The sequence below is a fragment of the Sebastes fasciatus genome, chromosome 15 (assembly GCF_043250625.1).
Source record: "Sebastes fasciatus isolate fSebFas1 chromosome 15, fSebFas1.pri, whole genome shotgun sequence".
NCBI classification, from domain to species: Eukaryota; Metazoa; Chordata; class Actinopteri; order Perciformes; family Sebastidae; genus Sebastes; species Sebastes fasciatus.
Genome location: NC_133809.1, coordinates 20265937 through 20284124, shown reverse-complemented (window position 1 = coordinate 20284124; position 18188 = coordinate 20265937). Strand labels below are relative to the sequence as shown.

At 41.3% G+C, this 18188-nt stretch overlaps 2 protein-coding genes across 2 annotated transcripts; one reads left to right on the top strand and one right to left on the bottom strand.

The window, feature by feature from the left end:
* Positions 1-1198: 1198 nt before the first annotated feature.
* Positions 1199-11857, top strand: klhl28 (kelch like family member 28). Its single transcript, XM_074659986.1, has 6 exons — positions 1199-1429; positions 3800-4060; positions 4145-4782; positions 4895-5338; positions 7910-8118; positions 8293-11857. The coding sequence occupies exons 2-6, from the start codon at positions 3800-3802 to the stop codon at positions 8454-8456; spliced, it is 1716 nt and encodes a 571-aa protein (XP_074516087.1). The 5' UTR covers positions 1199-1429; the 3' UTR covers positions 8457-11857.
* Positions 11858-11923: 66 nt separating this feature from the next.
* dorip1 (dopamine receptor interacting protein 1) lies at positions 11924-17408 on the bottom strand. The gene is made up of 5 exons (XM_074659987.1): positions 17113-17408; positions 15830-16354; positions 14110-14199; positions 13889-14023; positions 11924-13033 (listed from the first exon to the last, which is right to left on the bottom strand). Exons 1-5 carry the CDS (start codon positions 17196-17198, stop codon positions 12850-12852), a joined length of 1020 nt encoding a protein of 339 aa, XP_074516088.1. The 5' UTR covers positions 17199-17408; the 3' UTR covers positions 11924-12849.
* Between the last annotated feature and the right edge of the window lie 780 nt (positions 17409-18188).

The following is an 18188-nucleotide window of genomic DNA, read 5'->3' as shown; positions in this document are numbered from 1 at the left end:
GAAAATTTTATTATTGGGGACGTTTGTGAATGTGTGTTCTGTTGTTTCAAAATGAAAAAAACAAACAATAAATATAATATTGAAAATAAAAATTATTATATATTGTTTCTAGTAGTATCTCCATTAACAATTTAAGTTCAGTAAAAGTACAACATTTTATCAACAACATATACTCAAAAGGACTGTTAAGGATTTTTTTTTCTTGATATAATACTTACATATTCATATGCAGAGTGTTATTGTGTGTGAGTGTAATATTATGAGTGAAATATTGTGTATAAAATTGTATACATTTAAAGCAAAGTAAGTTTATATAAAGTGTGCTGCTTAAGTACAGTACTTGAGTAAATATAATATTTGCATTGTTCCTTTCATTGTCAAAAGCTTTTTCTTCAGCATAACTACTATTCTACAGTAAATATCACACAACATGGGCGCATTTTGTAAATCATTATTTTAAGGCAGTTCCCAGTGATGATTTATACAAGAAATATATTTGAGAAAATATACACTTTTCTTTATGACATTATAGCACAAATAACAAAACAAACAGAAACCTACAATACATTGTAAGTCATATTTATGTTAGATTCCTATCTGTGCTCAAAACTAGATAAAATTGCACAAATGAACATGAAGGATAATTTTTAAACTAGTAAAAGTTCTCCATTAAGAACTTAACTTCAGTAAAAGTACAAATTTAGTAATTTTTTTTAATGTCTTAATATAATACTTACATATTCATATGTGGTGTGTGTGTCAGTGTGTGTGTGTGTGTGTGTGTGCTTTATTGTTATCAAAATGGTCTGTAGAATAATGTTTTTATTTCCTCTAAAAATACTTGCAATATGTCAGATTACACTCTTACACAATAACACTCTGCATATGAATATGTAAGTATTATATTAAGAAAAAAATAAAATCCTAACCAGTCCCTTTGAGTATGTTGTTGATAAAATGTTGTACTTTTACTGAACTTAAATTGTTAATGGAGATACTACTAGAAACAATTTATAATAATGACATTTTTTGGGAGGGGGTTGTGTATGCGTGTGTGCTTTATTGTTATCAAAAAGGTCTGTAGAATAATGTTTTTATTTCCTCTAAAAATACTTGTAAAGTTCACTATCGTTGACTTCGTCGTTTGCTGACATGAACGTCGCTCTCCCTGTTTAACAGCCTCAGAATGTGGTTTTATTTTGAAATCAGCCGGAAGTGGGTGTGCTGCTCCTATGGGCTCGTTATTATAAGAGCTCGTCTGTAGCTCTGTGACTAGCTAGGTCGGTCGGTCGGTTGTTAGTCGGTTGTCAGTGGGTTGTTTTCTTGATAGCCGTCTCGGGGTTCCCACTCGTCGCCGCTGAAGCTGAACTCCGTCACTGCAAAACCTCGCTCATTACAGCGGCTCAACCAGACGGTCTCTAGGTTACAGGTCAGTTTGTCCGTTACTTAACAATAAACAAACGTTATCTGACAGTTAGCTGTAACGTGACGGTTAGTGACAGTTAGCTGTAACGTGACGGTTAGTCTCAGTCATGTTACTGTATATCAGTCAATGCTGCAGCCAGAGCTACAGCTAGCCACAGGAACCCTGTGTATTTATAGCTGCTAACCTGCGCCCACTGCAGGCTAATGACACAGATAGTGTGTGTTTAGCTGGAGGCGAAAATTGTTGATGTTGATGTTAATATAAATATATGATATAAGGGTGATTTTCTGCATAATCCAATCTGTTTTACAATGTGTCAGCTGGCTGCTGTAAAGCTGAGAGATAACGTTAGCTAGTAGCGAGGTTTTGATCTGGCCATGTCCTCCGTTCAGACATCAAGCCAAGGCCCCAGTCTACTAAACTAACAGTTATTGTGAATGGATGTCATGAAGAGTACACAGCAGCGTTTATGCAGCTTGGCTTGAGGTTAACCTAAAAAATGTTATGCTTTCTAGCCTGGTTAACTTTAGCACTGGATTAAGGAGATCATGCTTCTTTTAGCTTGCCTCACAGTAGACTGCTAACGGACTGCATTACTAAATATCCCTGAATGCATCATACTAAAATATATCCCTGAATGCATCATACCAATATATCCCTGAATGCATCATACCAAAAATGCATCATACCAAAATATATCCCTGAATGCATCATACCGAAAATGCATCATGCCAAAATATATCCCTGAATGCATCATACCAAAATATCCCTGAATGCATCATGCCAAAATATCCCTGAATGCATCATACCAAAATATCCCTGAATGCATCATGCCAAAATATATCCCTGAATGCATCATACCAAAATATATCCCTGAATGCATCATACCAAAATATCCCTGAATGCATCATACCAATATATCCCTGAATGCATCATACCAAAAATGCATTGTACCAAAATATATCCCTGAATGCATCATACCAAAAATGCATCATACCAAAATATATCCCTGAATGCATCATACCAAAATATCCCTGAATGCATCATACCAAAATATCCCTGAATGCATCATACCAAAATATATCCCTGAATGCATCATACCAATATATCCCTGAATGCATCATACAAAAATATACCCCTGAATGCATCATACCAAAATATATCCCTGAATGCATCATACCAAAAAATATCCCTGAATGCATCATACCACAATATATCCCTGAATGCATCATACCAATATATCCCTGAATGCATCATACCAAAATATATCCCTGAATGCATCATACCAAAATATATCCCTGAATGCATCATACCAATATATCCCTGAATGCATCATACAAAAATATACCCCTGAATGCATCATACCAATATATCCCTGAATGCATCATACCAAAAATGCATCATACCAAAATATATCCCTGAATGCATCATACCAAAATATATCCCTGAATGCATCATACCAATATATCCCTGAATTCATCATACCAAAATATATCCCTGAATTCATCATACCAAAATATATCCCTGAATTCATCATACCAAAATATATCCCTGAATGCATCATACCAAAATATATCCCTGAATGCATCATATCAAAATATATCCCTGAATGCATCATACCAATATATCCCTGAATGCATCATACCAATATATCCCTGAATTCATCATACCAAAATATATCCCTGAATTCATCATACCAAAATATATCCCTGAATGCATCATACCAAAATATATCCCTGAATGCATCATACCAAAATATATCCCTGAATGCATCATACCAAAATATATCCCTGAATGCATCATAACAAAATATATCCCTGAATGCATCTTAGTATACCAACCAGGCATGTTTCCTGTTGTAATTACGTTATGTCACACGGGCCTATGTTTAGCAGACTTGTCAGGCTCGTAGTCTCAGGTACAAGATATAAGATAAGATAAGATAAGATGAACCTTTTATTAATCTGCGGAGGGAAATTCAGGTGTCAAAGCAGCAAACATCAGCAAACAGAGTGAAACACAGGAGAGGTAAATGTATAAAAACAATAAATAGAGATATAAAAGATACAGAGTGAATGGGTGAACATAGTGTGTGCAGTAAATAAACGTAATATGTACAATAAATAAATGTAATATGTACATATGTGCAGTCTATAAAGTGGTATATAGGTTGTATAGTGTAAAGGGAGCCAGTGGTTAGAGTCCAAGATGGTTGCAGATAGTGCATGTTTAAAGTATATAGTTAATTTACAGGATTTACAGTATTTCTATTGGCTGTTGGTCACATGTCAGTTAATCAGAAAATCTCATTGCATCAGTAGCCTTTTACAAAAATGTCAACAATGCACTTGATTTGTGGATTCCTGCTCTCAGATGGACCAGCAGGACCAGTCCTATATGTTTGCCAGTCTGAAACGGCCTCACTCGGAGCAGTTGCTGCAAGGCCTCCAGCTCTTGCGGCAGGATCACGAACTATGTGACATTGTCCTGCGTGTGGGTGATGCCAAGATCCATGCCCACAAAGTAGTGCTGGCCAGCATCAGCCCTTACTTCAAGGCCATGTTCACGGGTAACCTGTCGGAAAAGGAGACCTCCGAGGTGGAATTCCAGTGCATCGATGAGACAGCCTTGCAGGTACGCTTGGAGCCAGCAGACGCCTTATTAACAGCTGTACCATAGTTATTGTTTTATGTGACGCTTTTACTCTTTCTCTTCCAGGCCATTGTTGAGTATGCCTACACTGGCACGGTGTTTATCTCCCAGGAAACAGTGGAATCTCTGCTACCGGCTGCCGACCTGCTCCAGGTTAAGCTAGTACTTAAGGAGTGCTGCTCCTTCTTAGAGAGCCAGCTGGATGCTGGAAACTGTATAGGCATCTCCCGCTTTGCAGAGACATATGGCTGTCATGACCTGTGCCTGGCTGCAACCAAGTTCATCTGTGAGAACTTTGAGGAAGTTTGTCTGACGGAGGAGTTTTTTGAACTGACGAGGGCCGAGTTGGATGAAATTGTGTCCAACGACTGCCTTAAGGTGGTCACGGAGGAGACTGTATTTTACGCCCTGGAGTCGTGGATCAAATACGATGTGACTGAGAGACAGCAGCATCTGGCTCAGCTGCTGCACTGTGTTCGCCTTCCACTCCTCAGCGTCAAATTTCTCACTCGCCTATACGAAGCCAACCACCTTATACGAGATGATCACGCATGCAAGCACCTGCTCAATGAGGCCCTTAAATATCATTTTATGCCTGAGCACCGGCTCTCCTATCAGACTGTGTTGTCGGCACGGCCCAGGTGTGCCCCAAAGGTGCTGCTTGCAGTAGGAGGCAAGGCTGGATTGTTTGCAACATTAGAAAGGTAATGATAATAATGTCAACATGAACATTTTAGGGGAAAAGCCATGCCCTCTTTATGTTCTGTCTTTATAAACGAACCGACTAATCGGGTAATATCTGTCTCTGTCTTGCAGCATAGAAATGTATTTCCCTCGGACAGATTCATGGATAGGACTGGCCCCTCTCAGCGTGCCCCGGTATGAATTTGGAGTGGCAGTGCTGGACCACAAGGTGTATGTGGTGGGAGGCATCGCCACGCACATGAGACAGGGCATTAGCTATCGGAGACACGAGAGCACAGTGGAGAGCTGGGACCCCGAAAGCAACACCTGGTCCTCGGTGGAGCGCATGGCCGAGTGCCGCAGCACACTCGGGGTGGTGGTCCTGGCGGGCGAGCTGTATGCCCTCGGAGGCTACGACGGCCAGTACTACCTGCAGTCGGTGGAGAAATACGTCCCTAAGTTGAAGGAGTGGCAGCCTGTGGCGCCCATGACCAAGTCCCGCAGCTGCTTTGCCACCGCCGTGCTGGACGGCATGGTGTATGCTATTGGAGGCTATGGCCCGGCCCATATGAACAGGTAATACCATTGAGAGTGGATGTGATCTTTTCGTTTACCTGTGGAAACATAATGTTTGTTATGTAAGGGATAATGTACAGCGAGCCGAGAAATCAATATTTTGACACAAAAACGGTCCGCCAGAGTCCGACATCAGAGCTGCGCCTATAGCAACGGCCTGCTATACATAGCAACGGTCTGTTATACAGAAATTACAGACCGCAGAACGCTGTGATTGACCAATCAGAATCGAGTATTCAACACAGCCATGTAATAAAGGCTGTTAAACATTAGGAATGGAATTTTTTTGATTAGCTTGTAACCTAATTCATCTAATCGACTTGAGAACTTGTATAAAAGTGCCAAAATAAACGATTTGACACTTATTTGTGTGTATAAATTTTGAATAACATTTAATCCCTGTACAATTTGGACAGCAGCAGATTTAATGGGTAGTTTACACAGATTAATAACTATCTTGTTCTAAAGATGACCCAATAATTAACAAGGCATAATTAAACATTCATTCTATTCGGTGTATGATACGGTACACCTCTTTTTCTTCAACTGTAACCTCATTCATTTAAGTTTCTGTATGATGTGAAGGCTGCACAAAAAAACAAAGGATCAAAATACACAATTAACCTTTCTTTGCTCCTACAGATGACATTTGACTCCAGTAATGTAAGGTTTTTAAAATAGTCTTTTGATCTCAGTGAAAAGCTTGCAGCTCTTTTAGACCTCCTAACTTGTCTTTCTCTCTCAAGGTCTTGTTAGTTATTTAATAGAACTGGTAATCAAGTGAAGGATGTCAAGTGTTGCTGAGAAAATGGCCAGGGCCCTGTTAATGAGTGAACAGGAGTCATAACAGAAGTGGTAGCTGAAGTTTCATGGAGAGGGTGCCTGACTGTGTGCTGCTGGTTAGACCTCTGTTGTTGCTGTGGATCTCTGGAGAGCGGTGCCTCTGTTGCTTGTTTCCTTGACTCCCTAAACCCCTCAGGAGAATGTGTTTGGACAGAGAATCTTAGGGGACTATTTTTTTCTTTCCCCAGTGGCTTATATGTCCTTGCATACTGCAAAACAATCCCCGATTGCTATTGTTCAAGTTGCTGTCAGGGGGTTCATTTGACAGGAGTTAACTTTGGTAATTCACCATTGGTGGCCCAATTCCTAGTTGCACCACGTGTGTGTAAGATCAGACCACCTGAACTGTTGTCCTATTTGTAGCTTAAAATAACTAAATTTATGACTTCATGTCTTTACTTTATGACTAAATATCGGTCCAATTAAACCTGCAGAATATATTTGGCATCATTGGGCAAAAATTCGATAATAACCTTTCAGCATATTGTAATTCAAGTGTTCTGAGAGAAAACTAGACTTCTGCACCTCCTCATGGCTCTGTTTTCAGGCTTCAACAAATCTAACCCCTGACAGCAGACTTTGGCCAATCACAGGTCATTTCAGAGAGTGTTTCTATTGAGCGTTCCTATTGGCTGTGCTCCCCGGCTGGTGGGCGGTGCTTGGTATTTCCTCAACTGGCTGCTGGGTCACAAATTTTCTCATTTTACAGCGAAACAGTACACTACAAGATGATTCTGAAAACATTTGAGGTGAGAAATAGTCATTACAGTAACAGAATATTGATTCATATTTGATCAGCGCTGCCTAGTTTGACCGTTTGATCCGAGTTCGCAAGTGATTGACAGTTGGCTCAGATACAGCAGGCTCCAGCTCGGCTCTGATTGGTTGTTTTCCTCCGGTCTGTGAAACCTTGCAGATGCCATTAGGAGCACCGGAGGAGACAGAGGCACATGATTTTTTTCACATTACCTGTCTCAAGCACTACTGCCAGGATATAGCGACCGTTTTATAAAAATAACTTTTTTTTAAATCATATTTGCTCCATTTCTACCTACTGCAGCTTTAAGAACTGTATTTCAAAATTAAAGTTGCATGTGAAGTAGGTTCCCTGCTCCTGAAATGCATCTTTTGAAGGAGTACATATGTGTTTATGCATGTTGTAGACAAATAACAAATTTCCTTTACTTAACAATACTTCTAACAATTTTCCAAAACATACCACTAGGAATGAGCGATAATTGAATATGATGATTAATCGTCTTTCAATGTAATCATATTGTGGCGAAATCATATATTGAGATATTGTGATACACAATTACGGCATCTAAAGTGATAATAACAAGCATAACTCAAATTTCTCAGAAAATCTGAGTACTTTTCATTTGTCAAGCATTTAATTCACATAAGAGTATAGAAACTGTGGTTATTTCATATAGACTATTTATATATTGAATTACCAGAAAACGTACTACATCTTGATAAATATCGTGATATATATATCGTTCTCGAGATATGAAATTACTTATATCGGGATAGAAGTTTTTTTCCATATTGCTTAGGCCTACAAACACATGTTATTAGATTTTCGAGATGGCTATTGTTTCACTCAGAATTTCTTGAAACGTATAATTGGTAAATCATTACAGCATTCAGCTGGGCGATGGATCAATTTACATTTGGACTTTTTTTCAAACCATGGTGTAATTATGCTGCATCTGCTCCACACAGCGTGGAGCGGTACGACCCCAGCAAGGATGCCTGGGAAATGGTAGCCCCCATGGCAGACAAGAGGATCAACTTCGGGGTAGGCGTCATGCTCGGCTTCATATTTGTGGTGGGCGGACACAACGGAGTGTCGCACCTGTCTAGCATCGAGAGGTACGATCCCCATCAGAACCAGTGGACAGCCTGTCGGCCAATGAATGAACCACGCACCGGTGAGTTCACATCATGCTTAAGCTAAAGCCCCTATTTGTACGATTCACAAATTGTATTTTGGTGACCCCTAGTGGTATTATAAGACTCAGTATCATTTGAACCTATTGAGATAACTGCATCCAGAAAATGGTGAGAAATGTGTGTAATTATCTACGTATGAAATTGTCTTGCAGGTGTGGGCTCTGCCATCGTGGACAACTACCTCTATGTGGTGGGAGGTCACTCCGGGTCATCCTACCTGAACACTGTCCAGCGCTATGACCCCATCTCAGACAGCTGGTTGGACTCGAGCGGCATGATGTATTGCCGTTGCAACTTTGGCCTGACTGCCCTTTGACCCATGGCCCAGCCAGCTAGGACCCAATAAGAGAACTTAGACACAAAGACGTTTCTTTTTTGTTGTCTCCTCCTCCTCCTCCCCCCCCACATTCATCCTCCAGGTGCAGAGGAGCGCTGCACACCGACGTGAACACCAGAGGAGACGATGATAGAGCCTGCTGGGTGGATGGATGTGCCGGGCTAGCTTGGCCGGCTAGAGGGGGGACCACAGACATGGCTGCAGAGATGAGAAAGAGCTGCAACGTTGTGCGGAACGGAGAGGAAGACGATTGGACAGCTGTTGTCACGGGCAAGAGGAGACGACCGCTCTACTGCTGCTGGACCACAATGAGGACTCTGAGCCATTTCCCAGAGGATTGTGGGAGAAAACTTGTCACTTTTTGTTTCAAAATTCTGTTATGTTAGCAGACATTTTTTTGTTTTCCTTCATGCCATTAATTATGTTTAACACTCAAATCTTTTTTTTTTTATTAATTTCCCTGCTGCAACTGGAACCACGTGTTCAGATTTTGTAGAACACCGCAGTTTGCTGGTGTATGGATGTGTGGTTGTCGGCCATGTAGTGCGTATGTCCGTGTGTATGCTCGAGGGGTACATGCATGTCAGATAGGATTGTTTGTTTTCGTTACGTGTCCGGGTGCAGAGCGGACGCTCGGGGCTCAGCGACGCAGGAGTTCTGCATTGAATTCAGTGCTTCACAAAAAAGAGAAAAGTTGGAATCTTTATATTTTCAAAAAGGGCTGCCTTTTTCTCTCTTGTAAAATAGTCTAAATAAAATATATAGATATGAATATATCCTCTAGTGCATTGCCTGTAAATGTTTTTCTGCACTGGGTCACTAGCGTGCGTGCGGATGTGTGTGTAGTTTGAGTCCAAGGGTCAGTGTAGAGGTGAGTGGCAAATACCCTCCTGGGAGCGTTTGTCGCTAGTTTCTGCTTCACCCTCGGAGCCATTTATTTAACCCCCCCCCCAATGTTCTAGCTTCTGTTACATCTTCCTAAGGTCAGGTCATGCACTTGCTACTCTTCACAATAGTTGAAATCGACCTTGGCCCTCGTTTCACCCTTTGGTCTGTACACAATACCAACTGGTGCTATATTTAGGATTCAGGATTCAGCTGTTTGTCTGTGTTTCCTCACACAATTAGGTCAACCTCTGTTCAGCTTCTGCTCCATTACTGTGTAAGATGTTATTTGATTTATGCGCATGTAAATGCGTAAAGTTTAATGGCCCCCAACCATGCAATAAAATGAAGTCCTACTGAAACGGAAGCCTGTGGTTGGAAAACCGCAAACTTCTGTCCTCATAAATATCTAAAACGTCTGAAAATTAGCACTAAGTTTGGCTCGATGACTTCCCCTTCCTCACATTGTCCCTGTTGCTGGATGTGAGCATGCTTTGTCATTGTCTCAATGCCTGTTCCCAGTACAGTATCACCCTCTTGGCTATGAACAAGACTTTTTCTTGCCTGTGATTGGGTCTGACACCTGCTCGCTACCAAACATGTGATCCTCATATGGCCAAGGTCTTGCTTGCAAGCTCAGGTTTGAGGTAATCCGTTCACAGCTTCATGTGAAGTGCCAAAACATGACTTTTTTTTTGTTCATCTTTCCCACCTCCAGTGCTAGAAACGGCTTCCTTCGTGTGCCACAATTGAAACTTCTTCGTCCTTATTGCTAAAGTATTAGCATGACATTCTTCCATGCTGTCATATGGAGACGGATGATAAAAGCACCAAGGGCTGTGCCAGCCAACTCAGGCCATGTTCCCACCGTCACCAGTCCCGTGTCCTGGGAGAGAGACCGGAGTGCTCCCCTGGCTGGCTGAGGGTGTTACCCTGTGCAGCCTTGGGGCAGTAACAGCTCGGCTAACAGCTAGGCTAACGGACAGGTCAAGCAATGCACAGCAATAGAGGGGGCACTAGACTAGGAAAAGCTAGGGTGTGGTGTGTCTTGTCGAGTCACTTAAATGTTCAAGTCTAGTTTGAGTTGCTTCGTGCACTGATGTTTGCACACAAGTGGAAACTTTAACCGAGCTCTGCATTGCACTTACCAAACTATTTGATACATATTGTTATTTGTACATATGTTTTAATTTAGGATAACGGCATTTAGGTAATGCAATAAGACTTCTGTTCTCTCTGTGGATGAATATGTTATGTGTTTGTCTCTTTAAAAAGCCAAGGCATCTCATGTTGCTGTAACAGAACCCCCCTCACGGCATGTCTGTTGATTCACACTGTTGGCTGGTAATGATAATGAAACATCAAATGGTACCATTGACTTTGCCTCATCCCACCACCAGACATCCTGTGTTGTCATTTTTGTTGTGCATGCTGGTTCATTTGTACTAGGCATATGTTTTATTGAGGAGGATTCAGACGGATTGATCACAATTATGTTAATTATAATTAATGGCCGCTTTTTAAAAGTTCAGTCATGTTCACTATACTTGTAGACGTTACACAGGACTTGCGCTCTTCTACTTGTACTCTAAACTTGATGTGTTTGTGAAATGATTTGGGAAACCATAACTACAGATGAGAACTTTAATGACATTTGCCTTGCAAATTGGTCACTGGTGAGAGATTTAGTTTGTTGCAGATTGTTTGCATCACCATATAGAGTACTTTGATTTTTCAGATTTATTTTGAACGCATGAGCAACCCATGCATAATTCTGCAAATGTCCTTTTATTTCAAGAAAGATGTGAATGCCTTTTTTTGTATTTATAATTATAATTTGTATTGTTTGTGTCCTGTAATTTCATTTGCTAATTCTGTCTATTGTAGTAGATTTTGTTAGTCACTTTAACAGCCACAGCACAAATCACGCTGGCGTAATTATGTGCTGCCGCCATGATTCATCTAGCATCAGTGTCGTGTACAGTGTCCTGATTTCCGAGGTGTATATTAACTAATACTTTAATGAATTTCGGAGAGACGCTGATGAAAATCTGCAAACGTGAATCTGCAAAAAGAAGGGATGTTAAAACCGAGTTTGTACGCGTTTTCATTAACCAGCGTCACGTTTTTTGCCACCACTCTCACCAAAGTGCTTGTTCAAAGAAAGCAGACGGACGACTAACACCTTGGTCTGCGACGGACTGCCACTCTAATGTTTGTGTCTGAAAGAAAAAAATCCTTGATGTCAATGTTAGCCAAATGACCACTCTGCTTCTTTTACATTTCCCCCATCATGTGTCCGGAGTAAAGGTGGCGATCTTGAATTTTATATCCTGTGGATTAATACTGGAAGTACAAGATAACCTTTAGGTGTAGAAACAGTAGCTTTTCACATTTTATCATGTTTTGATTGAAGACATTTTTACATACATTTTAGTCGAGTTTGTGTGGTGCAGTTGTACCCAGTTTAAAATAAATGCCTGCCTTAAAAGGTACTGTGTGCTTCTATGTGGCTCTTGTTATACACATCCATGCAATGCAACAAAATAAACCAATACAAGTGTACTCCAAAATATTTGTATTTGTATTCTGCATAGAAAAAAACAGCAATTAACAACTGATCAAGACCAGGGATTTATACTCCGGATTCAAACTTCACTTGGCAGAGGCACTGTGTGATACCACTTATACTCTTAAGGTTAAAAACTACTTTAAAAAAATGTAAATACACATATTTTGTGTGTTGGTGACTGCAGTGTGTGCTGAGCTAGTGTGAAAATACTTGAATTTATTAGTATGCACAGTAATATTTAAGCTTGTAGCGTCAGAAAGGAGATATTTCAGACTGCCTTCAACCTTTATACATAATTTAAGAACTTTGCATTTTAACATTAACTCATTAAATGTTTGCCTTCAATTCAAGCATCTTAACAAAAAAGAAGTTAACCGTTGGCCTCGTTTGCATGTTTCTTATCCTCAGATCACAGTGTAAATAGAAAAAGCACCTGTTTAATTAAGGAAAGGGCTGATATGCATACATAACATACATGTAAAGCTCAACAGCCAAAATTATACACTTTTGAAATGTGATACACAGTGTCAACCATGACGTTTTTAAAATCATGTCGGTCTCCCTTGTGTGTTGGGTAACTACATGCATATAATGTGCATTACTCACTGCTGCTGTCATTTATGCATATCAACCCAGAACTATTATAGTCCATTATATTCTTGGATTCCAAGCATGCCCAAAAAGAAGTCATTTAGCGCAGTAAACTTTCTGCAAGCATTCAGGTGAAATGAAGCAACAGCTGACAGGAATTAATAAAAAACGAATTATGCGATAAGTGGAGAAACACGGTTACAGTAATGTAACGTCATCCGTGGGGTCATGACAAAGTAACCGTAGGAAGGTTGGATGAATGCTTGCAGTCTTTTGCTTGCTGTGACTCCTCATCATCATCAAGTGTGTCCTCTTGTGATGAGTTCACTTGTCGGATGAGCGGATGTAGACCAGCGAGGAGAGCAGCAGGAGCTCCGGCGGCTTGTGTAACAGGATCAGATTGTCGCTCCTCAGTCCGTCGTAGTGCATCCAGCAGCCGTCTATCTGGAAGGCTGCGGAGTAGTGATGCTCCTCCTTGTTGAAGAGTGTGGCGCCCTCCAGTAAGTACCTGCGGAGGAAAGAGTTATTAATATTCATTCATTCATTTTCTTTATAATGTCCAGGAAACTCAAAGTAAGAGCATGGATAATTGTTAGAGCATATTTTTCTCTTTAATCTGAGACAAAGAGAGGCAGAAGTTAGAAGTTGTAGAAGATAGATACTTCTTCTTGCAGGTGCAAACCTGTAGCAATAAACTTGGTGGTTCCCAGCCTCTTTTCTATCATTGAGTAAACTGACGATCCCCTGACTATTTAACATTTCATGGATATTTCATATTGTATTCATATTCATTCATTCATGCATAACAATACGAGTACAGACCACCTGATAAACTGTACAATTAACCCAAATAGTGAACGTAATAGGAAGTTTGTGTAAAACAAGCAATTTGGATTAATTTTATTAATTTTGCATCGGAGATGAGTTTCCCTGTTATTTTTAGGAAGTTTTAATACAATTCTTTGTCTGTATTATGTTTTGTTTTTTGTTTTTTTAACAATCATTCATACTTAATAGGCTTCTTTTTTGACAAATTCAGGGTTTTCTATTAATCCAAACTTTAAAATAACAATTTAATTTAGTTTTCTACACAGAAATGAATGAAATGCTGACATATAGGCCAACTGTATATTTAAAAAAAAAAAAGGCCACGACCCCCCCATGAAGTTTTGCGACCCCTAGTGGGGGTCGGGAACCCCAGGTTGGGAACCAGTGAATTAGCCAGTATTTTAATCATGTGTCTTTCAACTGAGTAACATTTTCATTTAACGATGTGGAGAAAGTCATCCTGCTTTTATCTCTTATTGCTCAAGCACGGTCCTGTATACCAGGCTAATGGAAACACACCATGGAAGCTCCATACCTGTGCTGACAGAGAGCCAGATGGTAAGGTACGTAGGACAGCTCCTCTGACTTCCACTGCTGCATGTTGAGAATGACAAAGGGTGGGGGTCCGTGGCAGAAAACCCTCTGAGAGAACTCCCTTAGACCATCACACCTGTTAATAAAAAATAGATCATTGATTTGAAGTGGAACAAAGCTGGACTGAAACAGAAGATGACGAACAGCCTCCCTGTGTCTCACCCCAGTTCTGAGCAGAGTAGGAGTTTGGGACAGAAGAACTCGTCCACGGCCGACTGAATGGGGTCTCTGTGAGGCAGCTCATGAGGAGGACTGGAGGAAAAAAAAGTTAGAATAGAATAGAATACCATCAAACAATACTCTATTAACTAGCACTGACCTACTTTGTGAAAGGAAAATACCTCTTACAAAAAGACAATTGAGATTGTACACTGTGCACTGAACATGTGGATTAACATGCATAGACGGCAATGCAGGCACTCGCTTAAGGAGATTTTTAGAGTGGGAGGATAAAGTGTTAGTTAGTTGGGTTTTTTTTGTGGGAAAATGTTGGCCTTTTGGTTGAGCACCGGGAAAGGTCAAAGGTCATCAAAATCAGCAGATTAGCTGCTACAGTAGGTCTCCAATAACCCCCCCATGTCCTCCCATTATCTCTCTATGTTTCTGTTAATTCATTTTGGAATATGCAAAATATATGGTTTTCGCAGTGGTTAGCACTGTCGCCTCACAGCAAGAGGGGTCGCAGGTTCAAACCTGGCTTGGGGCCATTCTGTGTGGAGTTTGCATGTTCTCCCTGTGTTAGTGTGGGTTTTCTCCGGGTTCTCCGGTTTCCTCCCACAGTCCAAAGACAAACAAGTTAATTGTTGACTCTAAATTGCCCCTAGGTGTGAATGTGAGCGTGAATGGTTGTCTGTCTCTGATATTCTGCCGACCTGTCCAGGGTTTACCCCGCCTTCGCCCAATCGACTCCAGCCCCCCTGCGACCCTGAATAGGATAAGCGGTTACACATGATGGATGTCAAGGGGTGAAAATGAAACCCATTTTAGGATGGAGCTGTGCACCAGCTGACCTGAACCATTAGTAATATCTATGACAAGGGCTTTCTACAGGGACAAAGTCCAGAGGGACATTTGGTACAAATCAACACTAGATAAAGACAGCTGTTGGTGCACTGGAGTTCAGGGTGCTCTCCTGAAGACCTTTTATGACACTGTGGTGGCTTCAGCCATTTTTTATGGAGTGGTCTGCTGGGGCAGCAGCACCTCGGCTGCGGAGAGGAAGAGACTAAACAAAGTGATCAGGAAGGCCAGCTCTGTCCTGGGATGCCCCCTGGACCCAGTGGAGGTGGTGGGAGAGAGGAGGATGATGGCTAAACTGTCGGCCATGATGGAGAATGACTCCCACCCCATGCAGGACACCATCTCAGCACTGGAGAGCTCCTTCAGCGACAGGCTGCTCCACCCAAAGTGTGTGAAGGAGCGCTATCACAGATCCTTCCTTCCTGCAGCTGTCAGACACCACAACCAGCACTGCTCCCAGTAGACCACATACACACCAAAAACTGACAATAACCTGATATTTTCAGGTGGAATTTCATTTCATTCTCACTGTGCAATATCATTTTCCACTTGTGCAATTTTGTTAATAGTCTGTTTATTGTCAATACTGTATATACTGCTCTTATTTTTATACTTCCTTCTATTTAAATGGTTCATATTTTGTTACACTTTGTTTAGCTCTGTTTTACTGAGTTAGCTGATGCGTTTTGTTTTTTGCACTATCCCCTTTGCTGCTGTACACTGCAAATTTCCCAACTGTGGGACTAATAAAGGAATATCTTATCTTATCTTATCTTAAACCTGTCCTTAGTCCTGACACAGAGTCTCTGCAAAAGCTGCATCACCTACGTTCACCTCGTAACATCAGGATATCACAGTATACCTGATGTTGATTGTGATCTTGATGAAGTCCTGGAAGCGGGCCGGGCAGCTCCAGCTGGTGCACAGACTCTCCTGTATGGTGGACATGAGGTTCTCCAGGTTCTCCGTGAAGTTCTCGTGCTCATTACCGAACAGATCGATCTCCAGTGCAGCCTGGTGGATCTCAGACCGGTACTGTCTCTTGGACATCCTGTCCCAGATCCACAGCATCTTCACCGTGGTGTAGTCACAGGAGTCCATCAGGTGGAGGAAGTACTCCACAAACTGCTTACCCAGGAAGACAGCCAGCTCCCTGGGGAAGCCGTGGTTGTCCCTCAGGATCACATAGAGGATGACGAGGAAGCCGTCGATGGTGCAGGTGTTCTTCAGGTGGATTGTGACGTACAGAGGGGTGCAGGAGATGGCCTTTCTCCCTGCCTTGATGGTGAAGATGCCCCCCCAGGGCAGCACAGGCCTCCAGAAGGAGCGGTCCTCCTCCTCATTGTTGTTGATGGAGGCACGGATCTCTTCAAACAGTGTCTTAGACCTAAAGAGAGGAATGCATAATGAGTTAGCAGAGGACTTTAAGAACTTTAAGAACTTTAAACATGCACTATATCTCCAACCATCTTGGACTCTAACCACTGGCGCACTTTACTCTTACTTTACACTATACATCCTATATACCACTTACTTTACACTATACATCCTATATACACTTACTTTATACTATACATCCTATATACCACTTACTTTACACTATACATCCTATATACCACTTACTTTATACTATACATCCTATATACCATTTACTTTACACTATACATCCTATATACCACTTACTTTACACTATACATCCTATATACACTTACTTTATACTATACATCCTATATACCACTTACTTTACACTATACATCCTATATACCACTTTATAGACTGCACATATTACATTTATTTATTGCACATACTACATTTATTTATTGACACACTGCACACACTATGTTCACCCATTCACTCTGTATCTTTTATATCTCTATTATTGTTTTTTTTAAATAATTTTTGTATACCTTTACCTCCCCTGTGTTTCACTCTGTTTGCTGATGTTGCTGCTTTGACACCAGAATTTCCCTACTAATAAAGGTTCATCTTATCTTACCTTATCTTATTAGACAGAGGTAGCTGGATAATAAGAACTGCAAACAGATGTAAGTTAGCATGCAAACAATGACAGCCAGTTCAGTTATCCTGCAGGGAAAAGACCTAAAGCCTATTAGCTTAGTAAATTAGCAGCTGCTATTAATTTACCTTTCAAAGTGGAGCTTGCTCTCAGTGTTTGATATTAGTGTTTGCAGGTCTTCGGTGTCGCTCAACACACAGAATCTACTCTCCATAGCTCTCTGTGCTTCTTCATGTCTTTACATCGATGACTTAAAGCCAGATATCTATAAGTAGAGCATTGATAAAGCACTTTCTGGTGATTATCCCAATAATGACACCTTGGCAAGGATCAAAACAATCCCTATGAAACGTCAAGTTGAGCCCATATGCTATAAACACTGCTGTGTTGTTGTTGTTGTTTGACGGATAATATAACTGGTGTGTAAAGACAGTGCTGCTCTCTCCTGGTTCTCCTAGTAATTACACTACTGATGTGTTGGTCACGAACGAGCCGGTTCTTTCAGCCGGCTCTTGTAAGTGAACGATAAGAGCCGGCTCTTTTTTTTTTCTTTCTTTAAAGGGACTGTTTGTAAGATTCAGAAATGCTTGTTAACAGCGACACCTGTGGCCGTTGTGAGGCGAAACAGGTCAGCTAAAACCACAATATCACTCTATATTTCACCTGCTGGACAGTAATGTTAGCTGACCAGACGGAGGTCTCTCCATGAATCACTGCTGATCCTAGTGTTGGCTTTTCCTGCTTCAGCCTCCTGACCGCGTGCGGCCGGAGGGAACAGGGGAGACACCGGAGTTTTGGTCAGAGATGATAACGTTTCTCGTTGCGGAGCCCCGTCACTACGAAGCTACGAAGTCTTCTGCAATGTGGAGTGCGTGCGCATGCACGTCTAGAGGTGGAGCGAGCTGAGTGAAGGCAAGCAAGCAGGCAGACGAGCAGAGGAGCAGAGTACAGCAGAGACTCCGGCCACACGCGAGCGTGCATATGCGAGCGCCGACGGTCTACAGGTACAGAGCAGTACCGGTAGTGCGGAGTGTGGTGCGCAAATAGCAGACAAGATGAGTGACAGTCGGAAACGAAGCAGCATGTAAAATTACGGTATTCTGGAAATTATAAGGTTTAGTGTAATTATATTGAATAATTTACGTGATATATATGCACACATGCTAATCAAAGGTCAAAACAGCGCGAAGTGAGCCGAAAGAGC

Bases quoted from the DNA above. Each gene is read 5' to 3' on its own strand.
- klhl28 (XM_074659986.1), top strand. From the start codon at position 3,800: ATGGACCAGCAGGACCAGTCCTATATGTTTGCCAGTCTGAAACGGCCT. The intron at 4,061-4,144 runs GTACGCTTGGAG...TTTCTCTTCCAG, and splicing joins TCGATGAGACAGCCTTGCAG to GCCATTGTTGAGTATGCCTA. The intron at 5,339-7,909 runs GTAATACCATTG...TGCTCCACACAG, and splicing joins GGCCCGGCCCATATGAACAG to CGTGGAGCGGTACGACCCCA.
- dorip1 (XM_074659987.1), bottom strand. From the start codon at position 17,198: ATGGAGAGTAGATTCTGTGTGTTGAGCGACACCGAAGACCTGCAAACA. The intron at 16,355-17,112 runs GTAAATTAATAG...TCCTCTCTTTAG, and splicing joins AGCAAGCTCCACTTTGAAAG to GTCTAAGACACTGTTTGAAG. The intron at 13,034-13,888 runs GTATGGAGCTTC...TTTCCTCCGCAG, and splicing joins CTGGCTCTCTGTCAGCACAG to GTACTTACTGGAGGGCGCCA.